This window comes from Manacus vitellinus, unplaced genomic scaffold, assembly GCF_001715985.3.
Source record: "Manacus vitellinus isolate BGI_N305 unplaced genomic scaffold, ASM171598v3 scaffold_9_pilon, whole genome shotgun sequence".
NCBI lineage: Eukaryota > Metazoa > Chordata > Aves > Passeriformes > Pipridae > Manacus > Manacus vitellinus.
In genome coordinates, this window is record NW_021940917.1 from 9,438,526 (window position 1) to 9,466,407 (window position 27,882).

The 27,882-nt window shown below is 39.7% G+C and overlaps 1 protein-coding gene across 1 annotated transcript in view; it reads right to left on the reverse strand.

Moving 5' to 3' along the window:
• Positions 1-27,882, reverse strand: part of SVEP1 (sushi, von Willebrand factor type A, EGF and pentraxin domain containing 1) — a 165,879-nt gene that overhangs the window by 68,859 nt on the left and 69,138 nt on the right. Inside the window, exons 5-8 of the mRNA XM_029965446.1 lie at positions 11,672-11,830; positions 11,250-11,429; positions 6,048-6,227; positions 1,833-2,030 (exon numbers count right to left, since the gene is read on the reverse strand). Coding sequence (XP_029821306.1) covers positions 1,833-2,030; positions 6,048-6,227; positions 11,250-11,429; positions 11,672-11,830 — 717 coding nt within the window. The remainder of the gene's footprint in view (positions 1-1,832; positions 2,031-6,047; positions 6,228-11,249; positions 11,430-11,671; positions 11,831-27,882) is intronic.

The window sequence follows — 27,882 nt, forward strand, 5'->3', positions numbered from 1 at the left end:
GGTTTCGAAGGAGTGGTGATACAATATGGGTAACCTCACCACCAACATCTAAGCCTCAAGTTTCTCTGACAAATTCAAAGTACTTCAGTTTCCTGGCACAGGGCCTCCCAAAACATTTGTGGTCAGGTTATTTCATTGCTGTAGTGCTGCTTGATAAATGGTTTCTAGACCCATGAGACAAGGACACATTTGGCTCTGAACTCATCTATGCCCAATAGACTTTAAAACAACTCAGAACTGATATCACTTACACTTTTATTACTAAATAATTCCAGTAAAGACATAACTCAGGCAATTAAATTCCATAGTTAAGAATGCAAAGCAATAAATACAAGTGATTTTGTCTTCCTCTGAACTGATTCAGATGAAAGTTTTATTACAAATGCACTCTTATAAGTAACTAGCAGTTATGGTTCACACTCCCTTGACCACAGCCTCCAGGCTGGGGCAAATTCCATCTAAAAGTGAAATTCTGTAAAAAGACTAATAATAAATAAATCATAAAGAAAATGGCTACTTTGAACTGGCCAACTATGTTGGCAGCAAAACAGAGAAAGATAATAACAAGAATGAAAGCAATTGAAATGCAACTGTTCATTTTTACTAAAAAAGAATAACCTTCATAGTTTCTCAGTGCCTCCTACTTCATTCATTGGCTTTATTCATTGGTAATACGTAAAAACTTGAACCCAAGCCATGCTGCTTTACCTTTATCTGAACACTTCAGCTTGTAATCTTATGCTAGGATCCCATCAAATATTAAAAGCTGTGGTTTGGCACAGGTTTACACAAAAGATTCAGAAAAACAATGTGGTACATCACAGAGTGGAAAATAGTACGTTTAAAGAGGGGGATAAAATCTTCCTGGCCTTTATAGGGAAAAAAAGCCTCAGTTTCTGTAGTGACCTGGCATGATGACTGCTATAACTGTTTTCTGTACTGTTCTTTCACCCAGTGGCTGTCGAGGGCCTCAGCCGGGAGAGAAAATAATAATTCTAGGAGAACAACATTTCAGGAAGAGGTGAATAGCATATTCCCTGACAAACTGCACTTCTGGTTTTATTCTGCTATAATCCAAAACCGGAATCCTTCCAATCCAGTTGTGCATGTGTGAAAGGGAATAAACAGCCTAACATTTCTAAAAGAGGTGGGTAAACATGGCAGAACCATTCCAAAATGCATGTAACCATCTTCAACCTACCTTTATACTCCCTGCTCAACCAATACACTTGTGTCAGCCAATACACTTGGGTTAGACAATTTTGGCCTTAACTCTTGTGCACCGTGGCTTGGGACATGTCAACAGACATAGTCAGATCAAAGACAACTGAAATGAACATTCCTCTATAGTCTATCAGCCAGGGTTTACAAGGCGTTCACAGTTTTGCTCTGACTAGAGGGTTTATATAAACTTGTGCTAAACCAGTAGTAATACTATTACCACTGTTATTTTACTAGAAGTGTGGGTTCCACTTTGACTATTTTTAAGCTAAGAGCTTTTACTTCTACTTTGAAATTTGAAACTTCTCTGCAGATCAGGCCTTTTATCAGGCAGCTTCCCAACAACGGACTCATGAGATGGATCCCAGAAAAGGCAGCTGATGATGAGCACTATAAGGTGACACTTGAGTGACCTCTGAACTCCACATTTTTGTTACAAACTACAATTAAATCTGACAACCAAGCTATAGAGGTACAGGCAACACTTTTTGTTATACACTGTTTAAATCACACTTTCCCCAGTTCAAACCTGTCCTCACAGTTATCTGCTGTGTGCTTCCTTTCAATTCTGCACACGTGTACACAGACATGATTTTTGTGCTGGTCTCTACCTTTACACAGAGCCTCCTGGATGTTTGCACTCCATCTCCCAAATGAAATGCACCTTAGTTCTTCTCTAGCTCCAGACAAGATGAATCCTTGGGGACAGCTCAGCCGGCACACAGTCCCAGAAACAGCAGGCTCCAGCCCACATCTGGGAGGGAGAACTGTCACACCTGCTGGTTTCTGGAGGATGGGACAACGCTTTTCTGCAAAAGAACAGTAGGACATGACTTGTAACTCACACAAACTACACAATCAAAAAAATCTGCAAATAAAGTCATACGGAAACTTAGCGGGAACACAAAATACACAGTCTTTTTAAGTCTGTACGTGTATGAGTGCATCAAAACAGTAAGACCCAACAAAACTTTTTACTCCAGCGTTGACTGAAGTAAACAGCACCTGGGATATTAGTTCCTCTGTTTTCTTGCTCATGCTCTTCACTGGAAGAGAAACATGGTATTTTTCATGGAGATCCACTATATGTTACCCTCTGGGTTTTGTTTTTTTTTCCTTTTTCCCTGCATTCCCTTGCCTTCTATGAAAACCAGATCATAGCAAGACTGAGGGAATGTATCTGCAGCTTTCTACAGGTTCTGCATTCTATCTTGAAATAAGAATGAGGGAAGAAAGACACCCTGCCGTGAACTCTCTACAGGTTCTCTCTATAATCAGGAAGGGCTGATGGTTCCTTAAAGGTTTAAAATGGAAGTTTCATTCTTGAGGTTTAATTCTTCATTCATACTGTGTGACATCATTTTTTCTTCAAACACGGAGGCATTAACAAAGAGGGCAAAATGAATGCAGTTCATAGACTTTCAGCAGTGTTTCTTACAATGCATAGTAGACAAACACACAAGAAGAATTCTCCATTATTCAGAGTCAATGACAAGACTTGTAACTCTTTATAGCTTGTCAGTGAAGAGAGCAGACCAAGGGCACACAAAAAACAACTCAACCCAGCTATACAGAAGGGAAGCTCTGCTCATCTCTTACCAATGGTTTAATGACAGAGAAGTGATTCACATTCAAAACACCTCCCTCCCCTCCCCTCCCCTTCCCTTCCCTTCCCTCCCTCTCCTCCTCTGTTCTCCCATTCTGTCCCCTCCCCTCCCTCTCTCTCCTCTCCTTTCCCAAAATATGTAGCAAGTAACTGAAAACTGGTTCTTCTGCATGAAACGAAATTTAAAGATTGGAAGAATTCCATGTAATTCCTGAAATTTAAACCCTCAATACTGACATTGTGTTTAAAGTCCAAGCAATTAAAAACTGCGCTTCTTTTTAATAGGGTGTAAAGGTCACAAATGATAACATATTTGTCCAGTTCAGGCAGACACTGTCGGCTCTGCAAGGTGGAACAACTTCACGAGAAAAACAAAAAAACCCAACAAACCCTATCTTTTGGTTGCTTACCACAGGAAGGTAACTGACAAATGGCAAAAAGATCACAAATTAGAAAAGCAGTATTTGAAAGCACACGCTAGAAGTATTAAAATGTATACTACTCAGGGAACTAGTACAAGAAACTCTGTGAAAGGTGTAAGCATGAAAACCAGAGGAAACTGCAGCTCTTTGGGAAGAAATAACAGTCCTATCTCTTGCTTGAGACACCTCCAGGTACACTAGCAAAATCCTAGTACAGCACAATCCTGAAACGATTGATAAACATTCAGGATAAACTTTAGTAAATCTAGCCCAAGGGAATCTCTTTTAAGTGGGGCAGGTTTTTACCAGAAAAACAACTGTAATAGTGTTGTTTAGCTTTTCTATCTGTGCTCAATTCCAAAATTTGATCAAGCTGAGCCAGAAGTCTGGAATTAATGAGAAGCAGAGTGATATCCAAGATATTAGTCATATTGATAGGGAATTAATAAAGAGAAAAGTACTTTTAAGGAGAGACAAGAATCTGTTTTCACCTGCAACCACCCGTGATGAAACAAAACACTGTATTATAAGTCTTAACATCAAAAGGAACTTCAATTGCTTTGCAGGCACTGTTTCAGGGTAAAAAATTGGCCAGCTTCAATTAGAAGTGTGGGGCAGTAATTCTTTCAACGCTAGGTGGCATCAACACCCTGGATGCCATCTGTATTTTTACTTTTCTTCACTAAACATTGAACAAAGCAAACAGAACAGCATCTTGCAAAATTCACTAATTTTAACATGATGGATATTCAATTTCTGCCAATGGGAAGGAAACACAAGAACATGACTGTGGATTTTTTTTCTCCAGATTGGACAAATGACAAAGCTTCCCTTTTCAGCAGATATTTTGTTTGTCAGCCACCTATAATATATGTAGCCTACTCAATAGTAGCTCATTGCTAACAGTAATTTTAATGACAAAGACAAAAATTTAAAACATATGTAATATCCATACTTGCTGAACTAGCTTCTAGTCTCTTGGAAAAAGATGCATGAGAACAGACTTCACAGAAGTGACTGTAAACAATCCAGGCAATGTTATGGTACAGTGTCAATTATGGCTACAGATGGCTGTGGTACAGTCTCAGTGAATAACTTGCAAATATGGCAAACTTTGCAGAGAGGAGAAGTCAAACTGAAAGGCATTCAGAAAACGAGCTAGAGTACCCTGAAGTCCAAGAAATTTGGTTCAAGATAACAGACTGAAGGCAATTCCATTTCATTTTTCTAACAGAAGGATCTGAAATTAATAAATTATCAATTACAAAGGCCTAAATACAGCAGGATTTCTGGTACCTTTTATGTAGCAGATGATAAATAATAGGAGCTGTTCAGACTAAAAATAAACAGACAAACCTCCATGATAACGGTGATCATTCAGAAAATGAGTATAAAGAGTAATTTTTGAGGAGGACACAATGTTAGCCCTCTGATTTGCATCCTTCCCTGAATAAAACTCCACACATTACTATTGAACCAGAATCTCAGCAAGCTTGTCCTAAACACCAGTCACAAGAAGAAGCAGAGGAGATGCTTTCCAGCTAACACTCTTCCCTCTGTGACAATCAAAAGTAACTTTTATATTAGACTTTTAGACTCAGCAAAAAAAAGATATTTCCATGTGTAATCCAGGAATGGAGGCAATATTGCGTGGTGTGAACAAATCTCCTGATACAAAGTAGAGATGGATTTTATTAATCAAAATGCTAAGCTAGGAAGGATGAATTCAACTGATGAATACAGTTAATCTTCCAATTATAATATTCCAACAGGATTTCAGGGTCCCTTCCTTTTGAAGTTAATTGAAGTTTTTCCACTGACTTTAACAGAAGAAAGATTAGGATCTCTTAAAAAAATGTCTTGATAAATTAATTCTTGTGGATTATTTTCATCATTTTAAAGAATGTGCCTACAGTTAGAAATTTATTCTTGCCTCGTGCAAAGTCCACATTTTTAAACTGAAAAAAAAGTAAAAAATTAGGCACAATTCAAGCGAAGTCACCCTCCCAGTATCACATTTACTGGACCCAGGTGACATATACTACACCTACTACACCCTGACTAGTCAGCACCAGATCACCTTCTGAATTACTGCACTTCAAGCCTGTGCCTTTTTTTTTTTTTTTTGTCTACCCTTGAAGGTGTTTCAACTGTATTTCATCATCTTACTTTTCTAAGTTAATTTAATACCTGTCCCTAGTCTAAATGTGTACTTCTGCCTACAGTCCTTTATTTCTGGAACAGCAATATGTGCTTACCTACCCCTGCACAACTGGTGTGACCTCTGAATCCTGACTTATAGGTGCTTAGTTCCTAACTTGTCTAAACTCTTATTTCCTGCTGGGAGTTCAGCAGAAGTGACAACTGCCTCACCTTTACTCTGCATTCACAGTGCCTGGCTAACATAAATCAGTCCTTGCTTGGAGATCAACTTCAGCTTTAAGGTGGTAACTCAAACCCCCGTTTGTTCACATTTAATCCACAGTATAAACCTACAATTCATGTGTTTCCTGCAACACCATGTGTGATAGTGCCTTTACACTAACCAAATACAACAACAACAACCTTTCAGTTATCACCAGTCCATGTTGGATTTAAATGATAATCTGTCCACTTTCTCCATTTACAAATTCCTTTGTCCTTCCCCAACTTCAAAGACCTGCATAAAACATCCATAAACAAATTCTCCTTCCTATCTCAGCTTCACCAGTTATCAAAAAATGGAGAATTTCTCACCCATGACAGCACATCAGAAAAGGCTGCACTCTGACATGAACAGAGTCAGATCAGATACCTACCCACACACTTTGGCTCCTTTGAATCCCACTGTGAGGTTCCCTGGCAGGTGAGTTTGCTGTTTCCTTCAATTTCATAGCCTTCATTGCAGGTCACAAAACATACTGTCTTGTAAGAGATATCAGCTGTTGAACAATTGATGTGTCCGTTTTCAGGAGACCGAAGTCTGGGACATGTTCGAACTGCAAAGAGAAAAAACCCACCAGTTCACTCTGCAGCACTGAGAATTACTGGAGTTACACTAGTTTGCCCAGGTTTTTAGGGGTGGGAAAGTACTGGCTTGTACACTAGTTACAGTAGTTTGTAAAAATTTAGGGAATAGAGCTAGAACAGAGTGGATTTTTTTCAAAGGTTTGATACCTTCCTCTTCCTGGAACAGTCTTACGTAGAATATATGAGATTTGGCACACATCTCCAAGCTCATCAGAGTTCTGACATAAATACAGCCTAACAAACCAAGTGTGTACCTGGAACACAGTCTGTGACCTGTGCTAGTAATGTCTATGAGCCTTCAAAATGGGACAGCTGCAGTCAAATGGAATCCTGTGGAAAAGTCTGTGTCTTTGGAAGTTTCTAGTCTCCAAAAATGTCTGAGAGTTCTTTGGGGGATTTCCATCTGGCAGGCTGGTATGGGCTGACTGCACACCAGGGAAGAAACTAAGAGCCTATTAACTGGTCGGATGACAGTGTCCCAGTGCTCAGGAACATTCTCAGGCACTCCAGGAGTGTTTTGATAGACACAGACACATGTAAGTCTCTGCAAATCAGAGGAGAAGACACTCATCATGCTGGAGGACACAGAAAGAGGAAGAAGGAATACAAACTATTTATATACACCAGGTCCATAAGAGATGAAAAGGAACAAATCAGGCTGTTGCTGAGACGGAAGAGACCCTTCCAGGTGTTGAGCACAGGGACAGTCCTGTCTGCTGCTCAGCACAGAAGCTTTTCTCCTGTAATGTCTTGCAAACACTGAAAGTAGTGTGATGCCAAGAAGAATGCAGTCCTGTGCAATATGTATGTGCAGAAAAGGAAGTAGGGCATAGAATGTGATCCTCAGGTTGTCTTATGCATTTACTACTGAATTCTGATGCTGCCATTTAGCACAAAGCTACACTGTAGTTAAGATTGATGACAAAACAGCTGAATGACTGTAGTAAGAAAAAAGTAGTAGAGGTATGACCTAGACTTACGTTCTTTGTTTCAGTGTCATAACCTAAACCTCTTTCCTTAGCACCGCCTCCTTCTTTTCATCTAGGATCTCATATTCCAGCATTTGTCCCCTTGCTCCCTGCTGGACAAGACTCTGAGCTACACACCCTGCCTGGCCCTTGGGTCCCTCAGACAACTAAGCTGTACACACCTACTGTTTGGCATGACTATATGATGATGATACATCAATAGTCAGCTACTGATTTTCCAAAATGAGTAGAAAACTCTAGTTGAAAACTCTGCTTTCAGCTGAAGTTGGTAGATACTGCTCAGTATGTTCAGAAATTATTGAAGGGAGAAAAACACACAAGGGCAAGCTGTGTGACTGCTCAAAATATAGCCAAGAAGACTGCAGTTCCCTAAACTCACAGAATCCCAGAATGGTTGAGGCTGGGAGGTACCACTGGAGCACATCTAGTCTGACCTCCCTGCTCTACCAGGGTCATCCTGGAACATGTCGTACAGGAATTTTTCCAGACAGCTTTTGAAGATCTCCAGTGAGGGAGACTGCACAATCTCTCTGGGCAGCCTGTTACAGTGCTCAAGTCATACTCACAGTAAACATATTCTTCCTCATACTCAGGTGGAACTTTCTGAGCATCAGTTTGTTCCCATTGCCCCTTGTCCTATTGCTTGGTACCACCGAGAAGAACCTGACTCCATCCTCTTCAGACACTTATATACTTTAACAAGATGCCCTCTCAGTCTTCTCCAGGCTAAACAGGTCCAGCTCCCTCAGCCTCTCATCTCTTCCTCACAAGAGGAACTTTGTTCTCACTTGATTGTTTTCCACAGCTTCTACTGACCTTGCTGGCAGGAGGGCAAGCTCAAGTGATGGGTGGTTTCAGAGAGCTGGATAACTTCCCTGATGTGATTTGGGAAGCTGATTTTACCAATTAACCCATTCTTGCTGCTATCAGGCAGGAGGCAAAACATTATGTCTATGCAAGCAAAGGTAATTGGCAACCTCTGCTTTTCCCAGTAATTATTTACTCTGCACACTGATGAAACAGAACAATGCCTACAAGTGGACACGACTACACACCCTCAAAAATAATAAATGGGCATGTAGCCTGAGTGCTCCTTCAAATGAGAGCCAGCTGTATAAATGTCAGTAACTACATCGTAGTTTTAGTAGCCTTTGAAAGCTACAAACAATACACACTAAATAATGTTTCCTCTGAAAACAGCTGTGGTGGCACCTGAGTGTAAAAAAAGTCCATAGCAAAACCTATAGGATATAGGATAAGAAAGAAGGGAAAAAAGCCATTCGGATGCACCCAATATATCTTTACATTACCATGGTCTCATGTTTACTCATGTTAACTCTCTTAAAGTACTACTACTTTTGTGCTTGCACATACCTGGGCATCCTCTAGGGAGTGTGTTTAAGAGTTAAAAAAAGGTCTTAAAATGCCCATCTTGTGAGAGGCACTCTGAGCTTCAGAGAAGCTTCATAATATGCTGTATCTTAACTTTGGTAGAGGGTGCAAGAAAAACATTTTTACATGCTTTACACACAAGAAAGCATGCTTTCTCTTTTAAAGTTTCTACAGAAGTCTTTAATACCCAATCTGCAGCAAAAAGAAGCAAATGCTACCAAACTCTACTACTGAGGAAGCCTGAATGAATTAAGAGCACTGAGGAGGCTCTTGGCAATGTTAATGTGCCTACAGAGAAGGCATTGCCTTCCACTACCTGGGAAGACTAGCCATTTCTTCTGGAAGGACCACACAGCTGTAGTGCTCTTGCCTCCTCAGTCGTTTCAATGTTCATGCTTACTCAGTGCCTCAGCACGGCTCTGGCAGAAACCTGTAACTGAGCCCACCTTGGTAATGCTTCCAGGCACTAAACACCAACCCATCCTCTTATCAACAAGACATTTTCCACGACCAAGGAATATTCTCATAAAGGCAGTGGAAACAACAAAAACAATAACAGTATATTTTGTTTGCTTTGGGTTTTCTCCTGATACATTTTTCTGGATTAAATACACGCTTTGTAGTTTTTTTCATGGGTCACCCATAATTGCATGACATGACTGCATTAATCAGTTTCCAATAGCCCAGCAGATTTTAGCTAGCAGAAGAACTGAGGAGTATTTAATGTCAAAATCCAAAGCACCATAAAGGGATTTTCCTTCACTCTCCCTTCCTAATTTATGTGATAAAATACTCCTGGGATTAACAAGACAGCTATAAACTGTGCCTTTGATCTTGGTCCCTTTCATAGTCTGAGTGAATCAAGACTAGCAGATCCAGCACATGTAACAGTGGGATTTCTTAATTTTTTTTTTCAATTGGAAGTCTTCAGTATGATGGACAACGACATACAAAAAGCAAAAATATATCCTTTCAGTGCTTCAAAGGATATTAACTCAATATCAAGACAGGATCTCAATGCAGTCTTTCCTCTTCCCCCATCTTCCAAATTCCTTATTAAAGGAAGATCACCAACACCAAATAGGTGAATTTCGTGAAATGCTCCAGCAAGATTTTCAAGTATTAGAATCTTCCACTTCTCTGTAGAAAATAAGATGAAGGATCCTTTCTTCGTGGCTGACTGCAGCTTTCCCCAGATTTTTTGTTACACACATATTGTCTGACAGAAACTTTGACAGGTGGGTGCTCTTTCCCAGTATCCCAGTCTACCTGAAGTAGTATGCATCTTCAGTTTATGTTTGGACTGCTAGAAAGTCCACAGCTCTAAGTCCTTCTCAAGACACCCTCATGGTACTGGACAACAATTTATTTTCTATTGAAAGCTTCTCCTACCTGCCTTCTGCCACTGGAAGCTAAAAGGGAAAACTAAGTTTTCTAGGATTATCTGAAGAAGAGTTCTAAAATCGAAGTAGAAGTGAACTACTACAGGAAGAATGTCCTGAGAAACTGTTCTCTAGATATGATCTCCCCTTTTAGAACCATGACTTGCTGTATCTTTAAGGGCTGCTGTGTTTGCTGTACTGGCATGAAGTGCTAATGCCTCCAAGGATCTACCCTGCCTTTTTCCCCAAACACAAGGCCAGGGCAAGAGTTACAGAATGTGCTGATGACTTTGTATTTACTAGCTTCCTGTGCAGCATGCTAATGTCAAGTGTATTCAAGTCAAGTTAAAAATGCTGAACTACATCCTGTAGCTGTTGAGGACATAAGGGCTGCTATCTGTTTTTTTCAGGGTCTCCTTGGAAAACATACCAGACAAATATACATATATGGGATTGTAGCTTCTGTTCTAAATCATCAAGAACCCAACCTCAGGCAGACACAAGTGACAGCAAAACAAAACTCTGTTCCTATCAGAAAATTCAGAAATAATGTTTCTCAGGATGTTCTTTCCCATGTCTTCTCCCTTTCACACCTTCTGTTTATTTCTTTTATATTTCTTTTATTTGTTTTATACTGAAGGTATACTTCAGTATAAAACTTCTAAGATACTGTCAATTGTTCCCTAGTGAAACTCCACTCAAAATTCTTCGGAAAACTATGCTCAAGATTGCAGATTTCCTATTTTTTGTAAGAAAAGAAACTGTAAGAAAACAAAATGGAATTCTTCTATGCCTAATGTCTCCCAATGCTATTCTATGCCAAGAGTCTGGTGGATGTTCTAAAACAGCCACGTGGCAAGGTCTAAATATGGTTACATATTTAAACACTTGCTAGGTTCACTGGGTTTACATAATGTAGATACAAAATTCGTAGAAATTAAGTGGAGAGAGGTGAAGAGGGGTGTAAGGAAGGAGAATGTAGATTCACTTGCAAAAGATTGTCTGCCTAGTAAATCCTGCTCCTCATTTTCTATTGTAGATGTCCTTCTTCCATTTTAGGAAGGAGGGGAAATGGAGTCATTGGAGTGGGATTTTACATATGGAACTTTCTTTCACCCAAGTGGTAACAGGATCAGATCTGCGCGCCCAACTAGTGAGTAAAGAAAACCACTGTTAAGAACAAACTAAACCAACAGAAAAATACCTTTCAAACACATGACATCCATACCTCTACAAGTAGCTTCTGATCCAGACCACTGGCCATTTGGCTGACAAAGTCGGATGCTGCTTCCCACGAGATCAAATCCTGCTTTGCATCGGATCCCACACGCAGCATTGAAGTAATTGTTGCAGACATTCTGGACAAAGTAACCATTTTCCGGGGGCTTCAGTTCAGGGCAGTGAACAACTAAACAATTAAACAACCACAACAGTGTTATGATACCAGCCGGAACGCAACAGGCTACTGAAGGAAAACAATCTTTTAAAATTTCTAACTCAAACTGTGGCTTGGTATTGTTGCTGTTTTGGAATGATACAGGGAATTTGCAATTTGACATGTCCTTCACAGTGCAAAACCACATAATGAAATTGTCCCAGCATTGCACTGTGCATTCCAGGACTATTCTGTTCTTGAATGGCAGCACTTACCTTCACAGGTTTGTCCTACAGCACGATATCCCTCCTGGCATGTACAATCCTCAATGGAGGTACTTCCTGGTGGAGAAGTATGATTCTCATGGGGACATGAGATGCAAGTGCCAATTCCACCTGGTGAACCTTCAGGCTTGTATGTTCCTGGTGGACAAGCTTTGAGCAAAACAAAACATGGTATAAAGGAGTTCAGGATATTAACCTTTCACCTAGCATATTTTTTCAGGTGTGTTCATATTTTTTCAGGTGTGTTGCTTTATGGTTTTACATTACTTTTTTCCTTCCTAATATATCCAGTGTCACTCAGGATAGAAGCATTTTCCACTTAAAGTAGTGCAGAGTTCTTAAAAGGTGTGATCTAATGCCTACCAGACTTGGTGGACTTCTCTACAGTGACTCTCTGGGGACTGATATTAAGTCCATGACTAATCACCTTGAAAAGAAACTCAAGTCTCAGAAGACACACCAGATTTTCACTGACAAAACCTGTGCAGACCTCATGAAGACATTCTTGATTTAGAAGTGTAAGAAATTAGTTCAGACTAAATCCTTGCCATTCAAGACTACACAGAAGTGTAATGCATACAGATTGGTAGTAACGAGCTAACATAAGCCAGCAAAACTTCCCTGCCTTTGATTTACACATTATGATTATATATGATCTATATACTATATGTGCTAAAATGCATGAGGCACAAACAACGAAGCAATTAATCAAAGCAACTGCTCCCTGAAGCTTTTGCACTCATTTATGTTGCATTTCATATTTTTAATTTTGTGCACCTACACACACAAGCCTTAAAAAAATTCAGGAGATGTCTTCAAAGGCAGAGATTTGGTGAAATAGGATCTTTTTGCTCTCTGCCTTGAATTCTACTCTTCAGGAAATAACCACAATTATTTTAATCCATTTCACAAGGATGATATGTGAAATACGGGAGTGACTAATCAACAGGTACTGCTAAAGCAAAGTTTTGATTGATCAGATTACCACTTGAAACAGAACTCAAGGACACTTGTGCTAAAAAACCTAATTCCTAATGAAAAGTTCAGAAAATATTCTGAGAAAGTTACATAATATTAACACTGAAACACAGCCAAAAAAGCTCTCCATTAATTTCACTGTCAACAAAATGGCCACACTTTCTCTTGCAGACTGCAAGTCAGGCTGTCATATTCTCCCCTCACTACAATCAGTTTGTATCATTTAATGTAGCTCTGAATGGTATAAAGAATGTTACAACCACAAACACCCTCAAGTGCCTTCCTCCTTACATAATTAGGTGTGCCCTGCTTCTGGACCTACTCTCTCCTATTGAGCTATATTTTCTGCATTTTGGAGATTCTGTCAGCATCAGTCTCTTCTTGGTAGTTATTAGACCAGCTCTGTCTGTTTTGCAAGTTAGGTGCTAAGATACTCTGACTCTGTCATGAGAGAATTTATTTTTATAAGCCAAATTTTATGGAATATACCTCAAAAAAATCTGCCCATATTAAGAGCTGGCACTCTTTCCAGAAGAATTACGATTCTTTTCCAAAGAAAATACTTTTGTTCACTTTTCAGAAAACTTTGCAGATTTATTTTGAAAAAAGCAACTGAGTGGCTTATTGTTAAGAGGCAATTTTGTGTGCTGTAAATTGAATTCACAAATTTGTATTTTAAACACAGTTTTAAGAAGACAATGAAAATGCCTATGCAGTAAAGGATATAAATACAAAACAAAGTATATAAGGAAGGAAGTAGGGAAGAAAAATCCAATCAAATTTATCTGGGAATTTGTCATTTTGTTTTGGGACTTTCAGAAAAGCATTTGGAAAAAAAATCCCATTCCTATAATTCACCTGCTCTTCCCACGCAAGACATTCCTCTCGGTCTGTTACTGCTTCTTTCATCTCTTCTGCGTAGAAACTCCCACCTTGGACATTACATCTCTCTGAAATATTCTTTCATGCTTCAGATGATCACCTCCAAAATGGCAAAGTATCAGAGGTATTACTCTGAAATCTCTGAAACACTTCCATATGGCACTTCATGGAAGTCTCTGTGCATCCTTTTTAAAACTGTATGCAGCACAAAGTGATGAAGTGCATCCAAAAGGATACAGGAAAGAGTGAAAATTAAGCATCACAGGGGACCTGCTGTATGACAAAGCTGCCCTCCATATGCCAGTTGAAGTAAATTAGTCTCTTCTGTTCCTTGTGTGGCATATAAAATGACATCTAAACTGTGTTTCATTCCAAAAAAACCCACACCACAAACCAACAAATCCCCAACCTAACTTCTCTCTTTCTTGCAACCTCAGCTTAGATAAAGAAGCAGCAGCAATTTTCTGCTTCTGTTTCGAGAGCTCTGGTATGAAAATAATCACCCATTTTCTGATGTGAGCATTTTTAACAATAAACCCAGTAATTTGCTTAGGGCTTTGAATCAGTTTGGCTTTGAAGAAAATTATTAATTCTGAAATCACACTTACAATTTGCTCTTTCCTCTGAAGCAGCAGGAGGTAAATAACACTGTTAACATGGTTATTAATGTCTATACTGAGAAAAACATGTTTTCCCAAATGTCTTGATTCTTTTTGAATGCTTCAAATGCTTATCACTGTCGTTACAGGAAGTTGAGCTATATTCTATCTCAGCTTTTTATGTAGAATTTCCTTCAAGTCTGAGTCCCTGAACTGCTCATTGATCCCACATATTCCCTAGACATATTCAACATTCAGAATTTTCACAAGAAAACAAACACTAGGTTACAGAGCTATTTCCAAGTGTGTGAGACTACACAGTCTATCCTGTTATGCCAAAGAGATGGTTTAAGAATGGAGCATAAGCACGCTGTGAATTTCCATCACAGTCACCAAGGTTAGCCTGGCCAGAGATCATGTTAAAACAATCCAAAATCAGTTGTGGATGAGCAGAGCTTCGGCCATCTGCTCTGAACTGTCCATACTTGACCCAGCTAGACTGCAGACCCATCCTCTCCTGCTCCAGAGAGCAATACAGCATGGCCCAAGTCTACACACAGTGATGCATTCCAAGCTAAGCAAGAGATTGAGGGGCAAGGACATTTGAGGAGCACATGTGGCTCCGTCCATGACTGATCGTACAGGTGTCTCTCTGGGCTTTCCTCCAAGAATCAAGCAATGTCAAATTTTTGTTGCATTCTAGTCCACCAGTATGCACCCACTAACTCTACACAGTCAAAAACCGACTGTAGGGAGGCACCATATTCTCCAGTGCTAATCTGTAAAAATAATTTAAACTTTTTTTTCAAGGTTTGATTCTCCTTTCCAACAACATCATGGTACAAGAAGCCTCAAAACAGTGTGTGAATGAACCCCAGTGTAAATAAGCACCAATCTGGCACTCTCAAGAGTGACAAAAAAGGCAAGAATTTAAAAAATGGGGAAAAAAAATTAACAGTATTAGCTTTAAACAGAAAGGAAACTTATGTGCTCATCTCCATACATGATTTGCTCAACAAAAGATTTAACTACTTTCTATATCTGAACCATGTTGTTCTTTGTCCAGAAGCAAAGGGAGGGGCAAGGAAATTCTTTTTGTTCAATATAATTCTCCTCTTGAGAATAGTGAATGCTGACTTACACCAGAGGGTTACTTCCTCATTACAGGATATCTGGAAGCAGGGATTAGTGTGCTAACTCAAACAAGCACAAGGCCCAAACTCTCCAAGTATACAAAGACAGCGCACATTGAAGTTGTCACCAATAACAATCTGCTTTCATAAAATGGTAGCTAATCAACACTTCACATGCAGATTCTATTATCTGTGGTAATGACAGTGCAATAACCTTCTGACCAGAAATGATAATGAAATAACACATGCTTACTTCAGCATGCCTCCTGCATTTTCCTCCTCAGTTGTGTTCTCCTAGGAATACAACTAACTGAAAAACTCTAAGAAAATCCAACATGTGTCTTCTGGTTTTGAACATTAATGGGCTTCATGACACCTTAGGCCACCAGTGGAACACACTTCCTTACCTATGCATAAGTTGCACATAGAAAAGAAATCACTAGAAAGGAAATATGACATGGGTTTGCAGAAAACAAAGACCCATGGGCAGACTTAAAAACATTTCAGTCAACTAACTGTATTGACAGCATAACTATATGTCAAGATGTTGCTTCAAGGTGAACAATGAACACGGAATGATAGGGAAGTCCACTAAAAAATTAAAAGACAGACTTATAAATTCAGTAGGAATCCTGCCCTGCCTGCCTACAATAAGGAAACATCTGACATTTTAATCTTCACACATGAAGAATTTAACATGGTAAAAGTGACAACACAAACAAAGGTATATTTCAGAGATTCACCAAACAATTATTACCCAGTCTGGCTTTTTTAAAACTGCAAATACCAAAGCCAGTGGCAAAGCTAAGTCAACCAGTATTGAACCCCCATGATAGCAATAAAGACTCCAGTCTGGATTTAAATAGTTGGAGATCATGTGTCAAAGGATTCTACTCTGTGATACAGGATACAATTCTTCCTCTGAAGGTACAAGTACAAATTTTAGGATAAACAATGCTGCCTTAAAAATGTAAGACTTTTAAAATCCTGGGAGAGCAGGCAAACTCAATTTCCTCTCCAACTACACTAGCGCACTAAGTCACTGAAATGGAATTATTCTTCAATTATCCCAGTGTTAAGAGAGAGGAGAGTCAAACTCCATGTATTTCAAAGATTAATTTGAGGGATTTTGTATTTTCTTCAATGCATAATTTCTCCCACTAACTACATTTACTAAGTAATCCCTGACACGAGCCGTTTTTTCCACACTTTATGCTAATGAAGGATCCGATTAAGAGTTTATCTTTTGCGGGATACAGCAGGAATCAGCGAGGCAATATTCTGCTCTCTCCTGCAGCGACCTGAGCTCTATTCATACACAGTTACTCTGATGACTGTAGTCTGTAATTCTCATTTTTCCCCATAAGTGCAAAGCCTAAATGAAATGACACCTTGATGCAAATCACAAATAGTCTTTATAACTTAGCCTCCAAACTTCTGAGGAGAGAGGAAAGAAAGCCTAGTTTTCCATTTAATCAAACTGGTTTTATGCTATGGTAATTACTTTTATGACACTGATTACATGCATACATATTCAACAGATCTATCCCAGAATCAGAGTATTCCATGGACACCTGTTCTTACTTCGTTTGCTGTTGTTCACAAAAAATGATGCAACTCATAGGTTACAGAATTTCTAAGTGATGAGCACTGGATGTTTGTATTCAATTATTTCTCTGTTTCCTTAGTTTTTGTTACTGGACATAAAGAGACAGGAGATTTTTGGTTGTGTAAATCTTTGACCTGACATATACTGCCTTGTATTTTTATTCATTTATTGGAAGTTATGTAGAAGATCCACAACCAAAACATCAAGCTAACTCACATTTATGTCCTTGGGGGAGAATCGTAGTCTGAAGCTGTGGGGTCTGTACCCCACTGCCTTACTTCATCTAAGAATCTTATGGCTTGGCAACAGCAAAAAAACCCCCACCAAAAACCCAAACAAAACCCCCAAACCCACAAAAAAACCTCCCCAAAAAACAACCAAAAACCCTGAAAATTAGAAAATATGTCAGCCTGACCTTCATGTGCGTGAAACAAGTGCTCTGGTAGCTGTATCTGCCATTAGTCATGTTTTACATTTGCCACAATGAATATATGCTTTACAAGAATAAGGCAAGCTATCACGGGGAAAATGGAGATCCCTGTTCCACACCACGCAGCCACAGACTTTCACACCTGCTGCTGCAGAAGATGAGTCTGGCATGTCCTCTAGTACTAGCATGCAGTACTGCTCGAACTTCCCTCCTGTCTCCAATAATCATCCTGCTGCTGCTTCATTGTTCCTTTGTGTATGGCCTCTGCAAGGGAAGATGAATAACACGGGACACATACTGACAGAAGCCATGACTGCACGATAGTCCCCAGTCCTCTGCCATCTCCATGTATTTCACAGGGATATCTCTTGGCTGTTGTTCTAACTATTTTACGAGCCACCCCTGGCTTAGGCTAGAAAAACAGGCCTCTGAAATATATCTTACTGGACCTACACATGAAGGCCTGCTTCTCAAAGACTTTTGGGTCTCTATCCTAGACACCACCTCCAGAAACTACAGCTATTGTTGTCACATTTCATTATCTGGGAAGGTGGTTTTACTTAAGATCTTCTATATGGTAGGTTTGTCAGGTTTGCCACATTCTGCACATGAAATGCCTTTAGGAAGCTAAGGAGAAAGAAATCTAAATCTTTGGCAGATACTGTAATTCACCATTCTGCAAAATGTACATTTGCAAAATGTACGATGCTATAAAAAAAACCCAAAACAACAACGCAGGAGCATGCTATGATTACAAAAATACGCAAGGAAGTGGCTTTAGCTAAACATTTGACATGTGTGACTTGTACAAAGATTGTGAAGGAAAATGAGTAGCTTGTGTTTACGTGTATGGATCAGGGAAAGATTTCTGCTAAGTCTCAGCATGTTCTCCAACTCTTTAATATCTCCTGTTATCCCCAGCATGTGCTCTGCATTAATTTCAGACAGCATTGAACCTGCTCACCCATCTGCTCTTTGTCAGTATTTCTTAAGCATCCTTCTCACAGCAACATGATTAACAATTTTACAAGTTAGATGTCGTCTCTGTTCCCATTAGATGTGTTTTAATCCATCTCTTTATTAGATTTACAAATTTCCTCTCAACCAGGGACAGCAGTCTGAAACAACTCAGAAGTTTAGGTACTTCTATATGTGATATATAGGGAGGGGTTCATTCAAACCCTTTAATTGAGTTTACAGACATTCAAACTGCAATATTCCAATACCAAGTAGAATTTGCAGAATTTGCAAGGACACTACCTCTAGATCTCTATGCACTTTAAACAGTCATAACAAACTGAAACTCTTTCCTCTGAAAAGAAGAAAAAGCTTACTCCTGATAAAAATAAGGATCTTGGGTCCTCTCCCATGGGGCAGAAGAATTGTAAAGTCGCCTGGAAGGAGATGCAGTCCCTTGGGTGAACATCCTGTCCCAGTACCGCAAGCATCCGCAATGTGGAGAACAATCTGCCTGCTTGAAGAATGGTAAGCCCAAGAGCTACCACTGCTTGTAAAAGTTAGGAAGCCTACATGGACATTCTCCACAGGGAGGTCCGGCTGTGAGCCACAACTGTGCTGAGCATCCCTGGGTAGGCCTGGGGCCAGCACATTCAGAAAGGATTACTGCAAAGCTATGATTCTGACTGCAAAATATCCTCTTCGGTCACAGCAGTACTGAGAATTTATAGAAAATCCATTTATGCCCAGTTTTAAGACTCTTTTTTAAAAAGCAGACCAACTATTACCCATTAGAAGCATGGTGAGTGCCTTAAACAGATTCATACTTGAGCCACACTTGCACTGTAAGGACACAGAGCTGTTAGATGTATTTTAAATGTTTTACAATGATAGAAACAAAGACTACTATATATGCATTTACAGAAGGTACCATCTCGTTTTGTTTCAAAGCATGTGGCTTACTCAAGAATAGAAAAGGAAAATCCTGATTCCATGCATGGTATTGTAACTTTAGAAGAAGCCTACCCATGTTTCATTCAAGCTACATGTTCACAAGACAGATCCTGACAACTTGTGCAATATATATATATACACAGAAATGGCATTCATGTATTGAAATGAAGCTCTTTTTGTTTAAGTCTTAGTGGTATTTTAGACAGTTCACAGGTTTGCTGTTTGCACAGACATAAAATCCAGCCTTGGTGATATATTTGGTGGGGATACCCAAAACAAACATATACATGCCTATCAGCTGAGGGTATCAGCTCATGCCAGCATTTTTGATTTTTAGAGCTTGAATACTGATTTCTGTCCTCATCTTACTCAGTATTTCTAAAAGTACAAAACAAATTTCAAAACTACAAAAAGGTCTTTCTGGGAAACTAATTCAGTTAACTGTGTAAAGTTTGCTATGCAAATAGAGATTATTTATGAATTTACTTATGTGCAAATGAAGGTTTTGCGTTTAAAACCTCACATACAATTGGACCCTTACTTAAAAGGGAAAATAAATTCTGAAAATGCTTTGCTCAGAGCAGCACTACTATATAGTAGGCTCCTCTGGGCATGGCGTTTATCATGATCACAGGCACACATTCCTCAGCAAACCCTGATCACTGCTGATATGATAGCCCATGCTACACTATTCTAAGAGTTCTGTGTAGCTTCCTGCTATTTAGGAAATACTGGTTCTTGAACAACTCCTAATGTACTGCACCCAGAGGAATCCGGACAGAAGTGAGAATCTACTCCACTGCCCATGACTCTTGGGACATGCTGAAATCACAACACAGCCAGTAATTGCTCAGTATAGCCCACTCTTTCTTCCAGAAGCAGGGAGTAAGAGGCTCATGTTACAGCTAACTCTACACATCACCTTCTCCTGGGATTCCTCAGTTTAAACAAAATAAGGGACTGGGGTTTAGAAGTTGGCAAAGCATGCACCCGAAACTTCACAGCACTGGGAGGTTTATGCAGTGAAGAACGTGCCTGGTGGTTCAAGATTCATTTCTGCTGTGTTCACCAATTCAGCAACTTGAATAGTTTTGTGTTCAGTGATTCTTGGGACTTAATGTAACTAAAAATTACTCTCTGATCAAACTGAATGACCAAACTGGCTTTCCTGAGAGCAGGAAGTTGTGGGAGGAATCCTGGAGTAGTTGAGAGATTCCATATCCTCAGATTTTCCCCTTCTCATTCAGGCAAAAATTGTGAATTTTCTCTCTGGTAAAATATTAATAGAGCCCTGTATGTTCCTGAATCCTTTTACTAGTCTAATGTGAAATGCTCCCTTTCTGCTGTTGCCTCCAACACCCATTCCTCGCAGCTGCTGGTTCATATGATCATGGAGATAAAAAACCCCCAACAAACCAGATACCTATTTCTGCCTCTTTTCTCTGCAGATCAGAGCAGCTCCCGTTGCTTAATCACAGATGGGGAATGCAGCAAGTAAAAGTTATTATAAACAGGAAAGTGAAGCCATTTCTGCCAGACCCTTAATAAACTGTCACTACTGCATTAGGTGCCAAACTTGGCCTGTTTTCCACATCCCTTATTTTTATCATCAAATATACTTTTCAACAACACTGATTATATGTCTATTAAGTAACATTTCTGAGCACTGAAGATATACCACATGACTGTGCAGATGGAGAACATATGTCACTATTTCCATGTTTATTTACTTAGTAGCCCAGGGTAGGAAACACAGCTTTTGGTTAACTTAAGATGGCTGAAGCACATGCAGTGGCTCAGGTCCATAACCAGGCAATAAAAAGTGGTGGTTTTGCCAATTATTTTTTTTAGATATTGTGAAACTAGCCCAGTTATCCCCGTGTAGAGTTCAGCAAACTGTTGTAATCTTGATGTTATAGTTTCTGCTTAATTCTTGGAATCACTCCTGATACCCATGATTTACTGTGAAAAATGCCATAAATCCCATTCTCCATTCCTCAAGCAAAACTCTTATGGAAATTGACGGGGTCCTCTGAATTATTTTAATATTATCTAAATATGTAGATCAAAAAAAGGTCTTGTTTGTGGAACGCAAGAGCACTGAGATAACTAAATCATTATGCTCGCTATTAACTGCTCAAGAAACATTTGGAAAAATGACTGCTTCTCACTTCATTTTCCCCATTTTGCCTTGCCCTCCCCTCTCATTTCTTTGCGAGATACAAAGGAAGTCCTTAAGAACATATCTGACTCTTTCTAAGGCACTGTGTGCTGCAAGGAAAAGGGTCACCTCAGATCTGAATTGAAGAAATGGTTTTTGAGTACTAAGTCTTGTGACTGCCAACAAAGTGAATTTCACCACTGCGAAAACTATATTAAAAAAGCTGAAAGATAAAAAAGATTATGTTGCAGTATTTCAACCAAACACACACCCTGAGACCTTAGTCTTCAGATCTCAGACTGCAGACCACAGAAGCTTCCTTCTGTGAAGAACTTTCATTAAAACATTTCTGAACAATACTTTTGCATCCCCCACTAGACAGCCAAAAACCTGGTCTCCATCCCTTCTGCAAAGGCCTGATTTTCTGCAATGCAGGAGTTCTCCTATAAAGAAGGAATCCCTGGGTAGCAAGTCATGTGTTTCTAAGGCCCCTTCTTGTTGTCAGTATTGACCAAATGTGCGAAAGTAGCAACCTGTAACATCCAAGGTCTTTACTGAGGGGCAGCTGTTTAAATTAGAATGAAATACCCCACTGCTGTTGTCAGAAAGGGAGGAGGAAAACAGCAGAGCGAGATTGTCTCAAGAACTGTCAGGGGCTCAACCTCTCTGCACATCTAAGTGAAACTTTGCTGTGGGCCCTACTTCTCCATCCTCTTCTCAGCTTCAAAGGTAATTTTTCCACCTTTAAGAGGCAGAATCACTTTCTAAAGGGCAGCAAGATTCTTTGCATGTTTAGGGAGATAAAAGGTCTGCCACACTTCTGGTCCTACCCTCTCCTTTAATTGCATGCCCTTTTTCTAAGCTCTTTTGTCATAAATAAGACCATCTACATCTGCAGAGATGGAGAATAAGAAGGAGGGAACAGTCTTAACTGCAATCTGAAGCAAAAAGGAAAAACAAAGGTAAGCAGCAATAATTATTAAATCACTGCTTAACAGAACCAAGGCTCAACCCAAGGTGATTATTAAACCACAGATATTTAGCTAGAAAATCTATTTCTAAACAGTACTTGATTCCAATTAGGTAGTTATCACAAGATAATTAATTCTGTCTAAAAGTATCCCAGTTTTTCATGAGTTGGAGCCAAGTTCTTGGCTAGTTGCTTTTGCAGACTGTGAACCAGTGAGGGATGCAAGTGACAAATTATAAACTCTCTGATGTAGGAATGTATGAGGCACTGCACTTTCTATTTCAATGTAGGAGGCCTCCCAAAATTACTTTAAAAGTAATGAGAATAAATCAATCTCTAACATCATTGGGGGTGAAATTTAAGATGTTACAGACAGCTTTTGGGAGCATTGCATTCACAGACCTTCAACTTACTACCTCTAGTAGTTGTCTGTGCTTCATCCTTGAAGAAAAAACCAGACAAGTAACAGCTGTAATCCATCACCTCCATCTGTTACAGGGGAGGGATATGTAGTTGAAAAGAAACAAGGGAACAAGACAGCAATAAGGAGCTTCTCACATGCTCTCAGGGTGCAAAGTTGCCTTCTTGACTGTGACAGAGTGGAAAATTCCCAGGCAGCACCTGAAGAAATGCTGGTGAAGGTGAAGTGCTATCAAGAGAGTGAAGACAACAGAATCCTGGAGGCTAGCAGAGCAGGAATTGAGGGCCAGGCAAACGACATTCTTGGGGCCACAGTGTAGCTTAGTACTGCATCTAGGCCAAACTCCTCTGGCACCTAGTCTAGGAGAGCCATTATCATGGATGAGCTTTGGGTCTCTCACTACAAGAAGGACACTGAGAAGCTAGTGTGTCTAAAGGGTAATGAAGATGGAAAAGGCTCTGGAGCACAAGTGTTATGAGGAGCATCTGAGAGAGCTTGGGGGTGTTTAGCCTCGAGAAAAGGAGGTTTGGAAGGAACCTTATCACTCTCTACAGCTACCTGAAAGGAAGCTGTAGTGAAGTGGGGGTTAGTCTCTTTTCCTAGGTTGCAAGTGAGAGGGCAAAAGGAAAAGGCCTGAAGTGGCACGAGGGGAGGTTTAGGTTGGATATTATGAAAATTTTTTCACCAAAAGGAACAGGCTGCCCAGGCAAGTGGTGGAGTCACCAAAACCAGAAGTATTTAAAAGATATGTAGACATGGTACTTAGGGAAATGGTTTAGTGCTGGACTTGGCAGTGCTATGTTAATTGTCAGAATTTTGTTATCTTAATGGTCTTATCTGATCTAAATGGTTTTATGATTTTATGAGTACTGAAAAGGAGCATCACTGCTAAGTAGTGAAAAGGTAGAAAAGAAGGTAAACCTCAGCTACTGTTACATTAAAGAGATACTGCCACAGGGTGCCTCAGTGTCTGAGGCTGGTATGGTCCTTCTCAGTCCAATTTTTTGTGATCACATTACTTCTGTTCTCACGGGTTTGGACTGTGGACACAAGGTGGGCTACTGGTCCACCTAAAAAGCTACACATGAATACAGCCTGGCTACTGCCATTGCTGAAATCAAGTCACTAATGAAGACCAAGTGCCCTTGCCTTTGTGTATTCCTGTGCCATGACCTAACCTGCATCTCTGTGCTGCCACTGTGACAGTTCTTTGAAGTGTTTTTGGCCAATCAGGAAGAATATGAATGCACACAGAAGTACTATGTTTTAAAAATGGTGTTGCATTTCATAAGGCATTGCATTTTGAATTTCCATTCAGAAATAACAGAAGAAAAAAATATATGTTTTACTCCCGTACAATTCACAGTTCAAGTGAAGAGATTTGCAAGTGACAGCATATTCTGATTCTCACAAAGTTGAGGCAAAGGCTTAGACTGTCAAAAGAGGGAAATTCAACATTTGCATTTCATGTGATATTCTTTGCCAAGCTTACAGCAGCAATAGGGCTAAAGGACTGGAGTATATTCAGGTACACATACTAATGTCTCTATGAGACAGACAATAATAGAAGTCTAAAAGAAACACCACCTTCACTACATGTAGCTCTTCTGTTGTATAACCATGAAGCTTGTCAAGCATTCCTAATGTTCTGTGTTGATGCCATGACTTCTCAGAATAAGGCTACTCAGCCCCCCGCCCCCCTCCTTGTATTTAGAAAAACTTAGTCCTATGAACTGAGTTACCTGAGTGACTTTTGAAGCACTTCATACTCCTGCAAGAAAACTCCTCTTCATACCTGCTGTCTTGAGACTCATGGTACTGCTGTGTCACACAGGAAACAGATCCAGAAGATTTAAACAGTTATCTGCTGCATTTAAAATTACTAGAGCTCCTCCAAACTGGACTGGACCAGAACACTTGTATTTCCTGTCTCTATCTTGATACAGTTTTAAATATTACTTATGTGTACTTTCAAATGAAGAGTTTTTTTTTAGGGGAATATTGAGAGAATGTAGCAAGCACTTTTCTACCATAAAACTAAAAACTGGAGCTGAAGTGAAGACTGACAATAGTCATAGAAATGTTATACTCTTAACTAATCTGTGAAGATCTAACCAAAAAACAGGCTAGAATTAATAGCAATAGCCTGTGGAAAAAGACATGCAGCTTTAGTAGCCACAGTGTAGAAAAGTTCTTGTATTTTATCTTCTGGCAATTTTGTTTGAGAAACAAACTATATGCCACAAGGACATGGAAACTTTGTATGGGTATTTACTAGCATTTACAAGGGAGCACTCTTTCTTTGAACTTTTTGGGGCAAAACTCCACTTTTTTTTTTTTAGCTATCCTCAGAATGTTTCTTTTGATGCCATGGAAAAAAAAAAACAACCCAGCAGATTTTTGTAATGGTCAGGAGAAGGAGCCAGATCTTAGGTTGTTACAATGGGTGCAGCTCTGTGTAGAATCAGTCACACAGATGGAGATTTTTGCTATTCCTCTATGCTTTACACTGCTAAAACCCTGCAATTTAGTGCTTGATTTTACTGGGTTTTGTTTCAAATCTGTCAGGTCCAAATTATATCTAATGACACGACTAAAATTAGGCAAGATGTTTAACTACGTTATACACACTTAGAAAAATAAATGTTCCTCAACTCCCCACCCACCCCAAGGTCCATTAATTCTTCCCGCTCTCGCCGACTAAAATACTTCCTATTCAATAAATTTCAGGCTAGGGAGAAAAAAATGAACTTCTCAAACTGTATTGGAAGAGTGAGTTGCTGTTCTGGCTTTGTTTTGCATGGTAACAAATTAAACTCTAGGGTTTTGGCCTGAAGAGGTTCCCATTTATGTGCACAGTCCTGATTCTCTTTTCATCAAAACACGAATAGAACCAGGAGAAGCCAATTTCCTGTTTGATGAAACTGATCTGTGCTGCTGCCTTCTCATTCCCAAGGGACCAGACCACACTCTGCTATGCAATTAGTATTGTTTCTGGGAGAGAAGTTTTTAGAGCGATAGAAGAAAAGAAGGCTGCTTACAAGACAGTCAACCAAAGTGCTCCATTCTGGCTGTTGAGTACTTGGCAGATATATTAAGCTTATAACAGAATATCTGAAACTCACATGACCTAATTCTGCTCTAAGTTCAGCAGGTTTTTGACCCGTACTCATCAAGGTGTTTTTTCCAACATACTCTTCTTGCTGCCCACTGCCTTTGCTCAAGCGCTACCAGAACCTGAAGTACTTCTGGACCCCTGCAGCTGAAGAAACAGAGGATGTGCAGAGCAGGAGGGAGTGAGGAGCATAGCTGCAGAAGACAGAGAGGGTTCCTCCTTGAAGTGAAGCGATCCGAGGAACCTGCCAGACAGTTTTCCACAGAGTGCCCAGAGATGTCAGTGGGACAGGGCTGCACAGAAGAGGCAACAGAAAAGCCATCTCAACCCTTCTCACTATCGTGTTTTATTTTCTTATGATGGTGGTAGCCAAGAGGACAAAAGGTAGTGGAAGGACCACGTCTATTGCCTTTTGGGTACATAACCCTTGAAAGGCTTTGCTTAGGTAAAAATCTGCAAACAAATCTCTTATGTAACTACAGGTTTTGACCCAATGAGCTTTGTGCACCTTTGCTTCTATATTTTCTTCTCCCTCTCAGTGAAACCACGAAAAATAACAAAAATAACCTCTGAACATTTGCAACTGATGCAAATGGCATTTTATACAAAATAGTTCTTTCATATTGGGAGAAAAGTAGAAGATTTTGTTTAAAATGTTGGAAGGAACAGAACTCATTCTTACATAGAAAGCACTCCGCAAATACTCACTGGCCTGGGTAGAGTGAATTTCACAGCATAAGTCCAGACAAGGATTTAAAACAAAATGAAAATATTCCTAAACTCCATGTTAAATTCAAAATTGATTCTGAGAGTTAAGAGTCAAATTTGTCTAAGTGACAAAAACATTGCATATAATCCATCAAAATCCAAATGCAGAGACACAGGGGATGCCTGATTTTATCACATTAAGAGCATTATGCTCCAGTCTAGTTAAATGAATCAACTTTGACATGACTTTGGGAGCAACTTTATGAGCTAGAAATCCTGATACCTATTCACAATCTCACATGTACAGGCACTAACATTAAACATTACAAGTTAATTGTACAGTAAGTTACATCCTGGCAATGACATAAGTAGTTACAGGTGAAGCTTTGGAGCCTTAGAGAGCCACTATGGACAAAACAGTTAATTAAAACAAGTTCTAAGTTTCTTAATCTCTCTCCCCCCTTCAAAAATTAACACTCTGCTATATATTGCTATATTGTTTCATCCCCGATGCACTCTTTCATGGATTTTTTTTTTTCACTAAGACAAGAGCTACTTAAAAGTTCACAGAATGCTAAGATGTCTGCTTTTAACTTGTGAGAGAGCACAAATTCAGGAACAACACATGTGCATGCATGTCTGTGAAAACATCCTGGCTATATGTTTCTGACAAGGTAGAGAAGGCAAGATGTCACCAAGGGATCCACTGAGGTAAAAAAAGAATGTTGCAGTAGAAAGACTTTCATTAAGGGATTCAATGGACAACTATTCTAATAAGTGCCTGGTATGATGCAAGTCCCAATCCTGAAACAGATTTTCAAATCTGCAAGACCATCAAAGGCTTATCAAAGGCCCTTGATCACAGAGTCACAGAATATGCTGAGTTGGAAGGGATCCACAAGGATCATCGAGTCCAACTCCTAACTCCTGCACAGGACAATCCCCAAGAGTCACGCCATGTGCCTGAGAGTACCATCCAAGTGCTTCTTGAACTCTGTCAGGCTTGGTGCTGTGATCACTTCCCTGGGGATCCTGTTCCAGTGCTCAGTCACGCTGTGCATGAAGAACCTTTTTCTTATATCCAACCTGAACCTTCCTTGACACAGCTTCAGGCCATTCCCTTGGATCCCTGGGTTAAAATGGTGTGAGCTTAAACTGTTTAAAAATCAATGATAATTGGCTGAGGAACATTTCAAGCAGTTAAAGAAGGTGTGTTCAGCATAAACTTTGTAAACTATCACCTCTCCCATGACTGCACAGCTGAAAATGTTTTCAAATAATGTAA